The sequence below is a fragment of the Anneissia japonica genome, unplaced genomic scaffold (genome assembly GCF_011630105.1).
Source record: "Anneissia japonica isolate Jap-2015-1 unplaced genomic scaffold, ASM1163010v1 scaffold1231_len1163931_cov198, whole genome shotgun sequence".
Taxonomy (NCBI): Eukaryota; Metazoa; Echinodermata; class Crinoidea; order Comatulida; family Comatulidae; genus Anneissia; species Anneissia japonica.
This window is the reverse complement of record NW_022728604.1, coordinates 517457-526188: the sequence shown is the minus strand read 5'-3', so window position 1 is coordinate 526188 and position 8732 is coordinate 517457. Positions and strand designations below refer to the sequence as shown.

Genomic DNA, 8732 nt, shown 5'->3' with positions numbered 1-8732 from the left:
TAGTAATAATGAATATACTAATTAAATTAGGATACTCATTGTGTATTGTTTTTTGTATTAAAACAGGTTGAGGAAAGAATATTTTGAAAGAGAGGCATCATTGCATGATCCGCATTTTACAGGCAGACTGTATCAGTACACGATGTTTTTGGCAGAATTATTTTTAAATATGGAAGTGAGTCAGCTTTTCTTCTCATTACTACATGATATATATTTTCATTCAGAGAGCTGTTTCTGGTGCAGGGGAATACATATTGCACCTGGTGCAGACCTGACCTGGTGGGGGTCTGAGGTTAGTGAGAGCAAATCCCCTGGTTGCCAGAGCCATTTTAGGAATTAAGAGGTCCTAACATTTGATTTCAGAGATACTGCTTCTAATTGTAGTATCATAAAATTTAAACATTACACATCACTCAAAATGAGCTCGTGGTTCCCTTTGGCCCGAGAGGGATAGCAACTGCAAGGGCCCTGCCTTGAGTTACAGGTATTTATTCTTTTATTCAACTTTTATTTACTTCTCCTTACTTCCTGATAAGACTCTCATCTGCGGTAGAAGCTCGCACCGAAGCCTTCATTTTGAAGTTTGCGCTAAATCCAGAAGAAGAAGTCATGCAAAAGGCGTTGGTTCCATTCTTCACGATTGGTTTTTATCCTTCTACATTTTCACAGTCAAACCATTCTTGACACCTCAGTGACAGGGATATATCCAGAGATGTCTGAAAGGGGGGGGGGGGAGACTGATCAAGAGGCAACACTAACTTAGGGTTCCGGGGGCATGCTCTCGCAAAATTTTTGTTTTCTAGATGCCCGGAAATGATTTCCAAGGCTTTTTGGGGGTTCAATAAATTCTTTTTTTCTTTTTCTTGTTGTCCAAAAAGGGGGCCCCTGCCCTTGCTAAGATAATTAAAGTATGAAAACTTGTGACTTGGTGATATAGACAGTACACATGAAGACATTTCCCAGCTCTTTTCTATTGAAGTTTACTACATTCTTTAATGTCCAAATGGGACTGGGACATATTACCATTGCTCAAAAGGTGTGTGACCGCATGACGACAATCGGAGGCAACATGAATTTCCCAGAGGCATTTTGGGGGAAAAATTCATACAAAAAAACTGTTTGGCTCTATATTACACACAGGACTATCAGCTTAAAGTCTCATATTGTCCAAGGGATTTCATATACACATCTGTTCACCCCCTGGTACAGTGGTAGATTGCCAAAATTAATTAACATTTATTTCTACTCTTTTGTAGGTAAAAGCTAAAAACGATACGTATACCAAAGCAATGATTTTAAGAACTGCATTATATGGTGTGATGGAATCACTTCTCAAGTTTCAAAATGAAGATAACATGCATTTACTTATTAGACTTTTGAAATTAACCGGTTCCCAAATAGAAGACTTCGACATAGAGCAAGACATAAAGACAGGAAATCTTAACAACATTTTTTCGTCCATCAGAACCTTAATTCTTGATCAAAAGTTACAACGGTAAGTTAATTCACTTTTATATTTTAACATAAACTTAAAATTTCTCTTTATCTATATAAAAATAAATAAAAAAATATAAATACAATTGAAAAATTAAGGTACTGTAAACCAATTTGGCATTGTTTTTCTAAAGTTTTGTTTTTATATTTTAACATAAACTTAAAATTTCTCTTTATCTATATAAAAATAAATAAAAAAATATAAATACAATTGAAAAATTAAGGTACTGTAAACCAATTTGGCATTGTTTTTCTAAAGTTTTGTTTTAATTCAACTTTAATCAAAAGGGCTTAGGATAATGCCAAACAGGTACTTAAAATTTCTATTTATATAAAAATAAATAAAAAAATATGAAGACAATGGAAAAATTAAGGTACTGTAAACCAATTTGGCATTGTTTTTCTAAAGTTTTGTTTTAATTCAACTTTAATCAAAAGGGCTAAGGATAAGCCAAATAGGTAACTTATTTACCTATCACAAGACAAACATAAACACAAGATGCTCTATATAGACTGAATCCAGGATCTCACTGAGTCATGCAACGGTCGTACAACAGTCGAATCAAACTCTGCTCCCAGTGAACGCTAGACCATGTGACGTCTGCTGATTGTCAGTGGTCGTCTGAAAGGATCGTCAATAAAAGCGATCCGTTGCACACATGCCGTCGCGTTGAGTTATTCGTAGAATCGCGTCAGCCTGAACCACCAAGCTATTCAACCTTTCTAGAGTGTCAATCAAACTAAGCAACTGACCAATCAGAACACGGCTAGGCACTTAGCAACAATATCCAAGGGGCGCGGCTTTAGCAGAAAGCTCCATTATGTTTAATTTGATGTAGTGTAGTTTAAAAGTGTTGCAACTATCATTATTAAACATCAATAATGTGCTTGTAGTAAAAATACTCCAAAGAATCATGCTTTTTCCTTTACTAAGCACTACTCACTGGCTGTCAATAATAATATTGTACCGAGATAGGTCGCATGACTTCTGACAACCAATTTAAAAATTCTACTTATTGTATTCTAACTATCAGTTGTTCTTTAATTCAGGAATACAAGGCAAAGGCTATTGGATTTAATTGAACTGAGGTCTACCAACTGGGGGAGGGACACCATCCCACCGGCAGCGCAAGGAGTACATTCAAAATCAGCTTCAGGCGATAGTGCTGTTGGGGTTGCAGATCCAGTAAGTTTGTAGCGTTTTTTTACTTTTTATCCCACCATGGTGGAGCTGAGGATGCATTATTTTTAATTAATGACACTATTAGATAGCATAGAAATAGACCTCTCAGTTTAGGTCTTATGCCTCCTGTTTGCTAATTGTTAATTTTGAAGTTTTAGTGTCTTCAGATTCTGCATGAATTCATCTTTAAAACAGTGTTTATTTGATGGAAATTGATTGAGCATTAGCGAAGTTAAGAATATTTAATTCATTGGATATCAGCCATGTAGGTTTTGAGAAAACAGCCTCCAAAGATTCCAAAATCAATAGTTTATCATTAAGATTTGTATTTTAAATATAATTTTAATATACTTTTCATTTAGATTTAGTGATTGATATTTTGCAGAAATGTTCTTCAATATATCTTCTTTTATAAAATGCAGAAAATGGTCAAAATTCTGATTCATTTTGGGTGCTTGTGGGAAATTAGAAACCTCGACAAACAGCGAGTTTCGCCAGAGCCAGTCACATATACTGAAGAAGTGTAATATGTACACAAGCTTGTGTTATTTTAATGTCATCTCTATATCTAAAGTGCAGTACTACTGTAACTAAATTGTTAAAATGCAGATTATGTTAACCATGATAAAGTCTTCTGTAGCCAAGTCTTTATTTTTCCAGTTTTTCTAACCCAAAAACCATTCGCTTGTGGGTCATATTTGAGCTACCATTTATAGACCCCTGCTTTAGAAATACATACCTTAATAGGCATACTAATATTAATACATTTTTATGTCCACTGTTTTATAAAAGTGAATAATAGTTTTTAATTTTTTGAATTTTTACTTACAGAATATTTATACTTATTTTTCACCTGATGGGAAAGTTATCACAGAAGAAGAATCTAGTAAGAACTAAGATTTTCAAGTATCTACAATAAAACATCTCAGGACAACTTATATAATAGAATTTTATAATATTATAATAAGGCTTAATCAGTATTTATTAATTTTGAATTTATTCATTAGCCACACTATACAGTGTAGATGAAGCATACCTGTACATGCAGATCTGTGTAAGATTAACTGTTAAATAGAAAGATGAATACCTGTAAAGTGTAAAACATTCATCTTAATTTGAAATAAACCACTAATTGAATGAAAGTATAGCTTAGTGGTTAAGATGCTGGTCTTGCAATCCCAGGGTCCTGGGTTTGAATCCACAACCTAAGCCTTGTAAGAGACTTGCTTTATAAAGCATAATTTTATCATGTAATAAGCCAATTCATAGTTAAAACTGTGCATGCTTGTATCCGAAAGTCAGTCGACATAAACCAATGTTGAGTGTATGGCGTTTATGTCGATTGACCTTCATAAGAGCATACGCATCTCGAACTACAGTATGAATTGGCTTATTGGCAAGTTACTTTGCTGTTGGGTGTGAAGGAAATAAAAAATAATAGTAGGATGTATAAAAAAGTAAAATATAAAAATATGCAATAAGTGTTTATATCTACATCTTCCATGAAATAACAGCTAAGTGCTTAGCGCATGATTGTGGTGCTGCCAGTAACATTATTTTATAAAACTAAAAGGCTTATGTTGTCTGTGAGAATTGTTGTAGTAGCATCTGCAGTTGCATCATGTTTGATCAGTATATTCATTGATTGCAATCAGTGTGTTAACTAATTACCTCAGTTTAAACCTAATTAAATAGATAGGAAATTTGGGCTAGGCCCTGGGAACCTGTAGTAGCTGCATCAAGGGCGTAAACCTTGGTTTGCAAATTGTGCGCTACACCAGAGACAGCAGTACTATTGTTAAATGGGTACTTGCATGCATATGGGCCATGTTGTACGCAAGACCAACTGCATATACATTTCTGAAAGACAGTCCGCTTTTACGTATATTTTAAAACTTGAAGGAGTAGAATTGGGGGACAATAGACACAACACGTGCGTTGTCCCACGAACACATGTGTTCTCGTATGTTTTTACACTATCGTTTTATGAGACCTTAGCAACAATATCCAAGAGGCGTGGCTTAGCGGAAAGGTTCATTAGGTCTCCACGGTTCAGTGCACACAGTGGCTACCATCAGTTTTATGCAAATTCTGTTAGAAACATTTGTATTTTAAACTAAGTTTCTCTTATCTATCTATTACCTGAAAAAAAAAAAAACTTTAAAACTATAACGGATCTTTCAATTTTGCAACCACTGCTTTCTGGAACTCTTTATTACAATTACATATTAAAATCTCATACAATCTGGCAATATGCATATTCACATCAAATAATATAATATTATAATAATAATAATAATAATAATATAATATAATAATAATAATATAATATATATATAATAATATAATATAATAATAATATAATATTCGCTATAAAAAATGTCAAATTATTATTATTAAATACATTACTCTCTTAAAAATGTAGAAATATAACAATATAAAAACAAATACTTTAAATATATTTTTTTTATAGACTGTCTACATATTTATATCTATGTTTTCCAATTTATATTTTTAGCTCGTTTTTATGCAAATGAAAACGATTTTAATAATATGGATGACTACTTAAAGAAATGGAGCTCGGGAAAGAATGGGAATTCATCAGATTTCCTTGATGATGATTTGTACAGTGGAAGTGATAATTCATACAAAGAGCAAGGGTAAGCAAATACAAAATATTCCCAAGAGTAACCCTGAGAGCCATAACCAGTGGCAGATCCAGGAATTCGTAATGGTAGAGGGGGTGGGGAGAGGCAAAGCAAGAGTGTCCACCCACCTCCACCCCCTACCTCAGCCCCAACCATGATTATGGCACCTCTAGATGACGTGAAATAGCACTCACAAACTTAAATTTTAATGTTTCTTTTTTTTTCTCCATTATTTTTTTTCTATTTAAAAAACTTTGGGGTGGGGCGACCAGCTCAGCCCCCTTGGATCTTCCAGTGATAACCCACTTAGCTTTCTAATAGTAATAAGAAAAATAAAAATTGCCCATTTGCCTACACTGCATTTACAGACACTGGTAACCAAAAGCTGAATATTCTACCCATGTCATTGGAAGTTGATAATTTGTGCGAGTCTTTAAAAGAGGGCGCCATACTAAAGTTGAACTGCTAGTAGCGAAAATGTGTGCGCTCAACTTCCATAACCTTGGTCACCAGTTCAATAGACCGATTCAGTGATGGGTGTCACATGACCTAACTTGGGTATTGGATGTAAACAATGGACTGCCAGAGTGGAGATTGCTATGGCAGCTGTCCCTTGTTTATTGCTGTAAAGATCATCATAATTGCTATATTTTTTCTTTTGAATGTAATTTGTGGCAAAGACAAGCCAAACCAGTCACTCGTCGCAAATCGTGTTTCAGAGAAAATGGCGAAAACATGCTGAAATGTCAAATTTTTAAAAATCTATTTTATTGCATTAAACTAACCTTTATATATCTACACATCATTCTATGCTGTTATTTTCCCCATTTTCAATGTTAAAACAATACTTTTTAAGGATTTAAAGATAGTTTCTGCATGAGAAATGCCTGAAATCATAAACTTTGACGGTTAATTTCTCATATATTGTTCTTTACACAGCTGTGTGGTTAAACACTGGTAACTTCATAAGGAAATGTCCGATTTGAATGATTTTTTTACCATTTTATAGCTATTATTTTACTCTCAACACTGTATTAATAACTCAAAATCGATTTTTGCGACGAGTGACTGGTTTGGCTTGTCTTTGCCACATTTAAGTTACTCTTAAGTCGATTGTTTATGTCCAGAAATTCACCACACAAACTTTGTGTGACTTGTCGTCCAAGGGAATTTGAGATTTTTTGACAAATGTTAGGTCTAGGCCGCTACATATCTACGGCCTGTTTAAGTATGCAGAAGAGTCTTCGACAGGCAAACTACGCTACGATTTCTAGGCTAGCTAAGGTTTATGAAGGATCACATAAATTTCAAAGTAATATATTGCAAGGAGAATGCCAGAATAAGTAAATAAACGCTATTTTGAACAGTCGTATTGTCTTTCCTTGCCATTTGTTTCTCACGTTAACAGTGGGTGGTTATTTTTGTCAACAATAACATTACTTTTTCCTATACTTTCACACTGATCGCACTATAATATTTTCCATGGTACACTTACCGTAGGTCAAGTTACCAGCTGTAAACAAACATTGCCGAATCGGTCGATTCCCATTACTACTCTCCTTGTGTTTTTAAGCCTGTTTGCCACTAGGTAAATTTACTCGTGCAAATCGATAGTGTCAGTTTGCTTCCTGAGCTCTGATTGGTTGAGCATTTTTTTCACTTCGCAAAAGGTAGAAACAGTTCGAACTACTGATTTCGCTGAAGCGAAAAACCCTGGTAGAAATGTGAATGCACATGTGCATGAACCGTCGCTTTTGATTCATGAGGCATTGCTCTTCTCCACTTCCCCCTTAGGAGCAGGAGAACTTTGTTGTATATCCTGAATTTGTATATACTGTACTTTACAGTATTCCATTTTTATGATTTTAAATATTTAAGACAGTTAACTTAGGAGTATTTTTTGTTTATTACATATTTAGTATTTCTTGTCTTTTTAATGCCAGTATAAATTTTTATTTATTCAAAATGTTTAGCCTAGTGTTGCATTAGGCACTAATTTATACTTCACTTGTTTTTGAATATGATCTGTAAAGTATTTACAGTATATGTAAAACTCCATGCATTTTTGTCAATACATTAGTAATTTCAGTGGGTTTTCAAGTAAGCCACACTCGCACAATATCGTTATACCTCCTTAGCGTATTCTGGTACCCATGTTCCTGAGTGGATAGACAAAAACATAGAAAAAGTGTCTTTACCAAAGACACAAGTTATATGGACAGCAAGGGTTTTGAAACCCCAGACCTAAAGGTTTTGATTCCAAGTATATATATTCTATACTACATTAGAACCTTCGGGACCAAAAAGTGTCCCCTTAATATTAAAACAGGGGTGGCCTCTGAATAGGGGTTGGTCATAGTGTGAAAAGATATATTTTCCTTCATGTCATGCCCGAAAAAGTGTCATTACAGGTGTCTCCTTAATAGAGGTGTTACAAAGGGGGAGTTCTACTATATATACTATATTGGAAAAATAAAATCTGAAAGCACAGTAAATGAATATTTGGTGGCATTAATGTGAGTTTTTTTCTTGGTTATTTTTTTACAGTCAAGATTCTGAATATGATGACGAGATTGCTACTGCCTTCGAGGAGTTCTTGAGGATGAGTAACCGATGAACCTCTCCTAGACTTACACACAATATATTACCTGACAAAGGCATACATTTGTATGTTAACACTTTACAGTTATAATCAATATGGTTCAACATTTGTCTTGGTTGACTTCTTCATTATTTTGTCTTCAACATCTTCAGAGATTGTTTAATCGTTTATAACCAATCACAGTATTCCTTTGCTTTTGCAGACACACATTATAGTAATATTTTTTATGTTTAAATGTTATCGTCGAATTTTTGTTCCATGTTATCCAAAGCTAACTACAAATGTAAATAAGATAAACATGGCGAATAGCGACACATTTTCACAGGGTTTTTTCTTGTAAAACCTAGATTTTAAGGTACTGTACTGTACTGTATGTATCAAACTTGAAAATTGTAAACATTTCTGTAGTGGAAAAACAGTGAAAGTAAAATGTAGTAGAATACAAAACCAATTAAAATACTATTCTTCCACTTATTGCTTAGTTGATAACAATATATTAAATTTTTTTACTAATTCAAATGTGTATGAGCACCAATCAGATTGTATTATTGTAGTTTTTAAGAGTTGTAAATATAAAGGCTATACAGTATATATATAACCTTCAACAGCTGTCAGTTTAAGAAAAAGAGTTTGCAATATTTTAACTTCTTTTTATTCTTAAACCTTGTAAATTAAAGAGATGTAGTAATAATAATTGTGATGTAAAAATAATGGGGAGTTTTCGGAAGCTCACGAAAATGATAAATACAGTTACGTCATCAGCTTTTTAGAAAACCCTTCTCCCACTGTAGTATATATGTCACAA

At 33.8% G+C, this 8732-nt stretch overlaps 1 protein-coding gene across 1 annotated transcript in view; it reads left to right on the top strand.

Annotated features, from left to right (window-relative positions):
• Window positions 1-8732, top strand: part of LOC117114373 (polyadenylate-binding protein-interacting protein 1-like) — a 13094-nt gene that overhangs the window by 4115 nt on the left and 247 nt on the right. Inside the window, exons 6-11 of the mRNA XM_033258031.1 lie at window positions 67-175; window positions 1257-1495; window positions 2545-2680; window positions 3509-3563; window positions 5196-5337; window positions 7873-8732. The exon at window positions 7873-8732 is cut by the window's right edge and continues 247 nt beyond it. Of these exons, the coding sequence (XP_033113922.1) occupies window positions 67-175; window positions 1257-1495; window positions 2545-2680; window positions 3509-3563; window positions 5196-5337; window positions 7873-7942 (751 nt within the window). The 3' untranslated portion in view covers window positions 7943-8732. The remainder of the gene's footprint in view (window positions 1-66; window positions 176-1256; window positions 1496-2544; window positions 2681-3508; window positions 3564-5195; window positions 5338-7872) is intronic.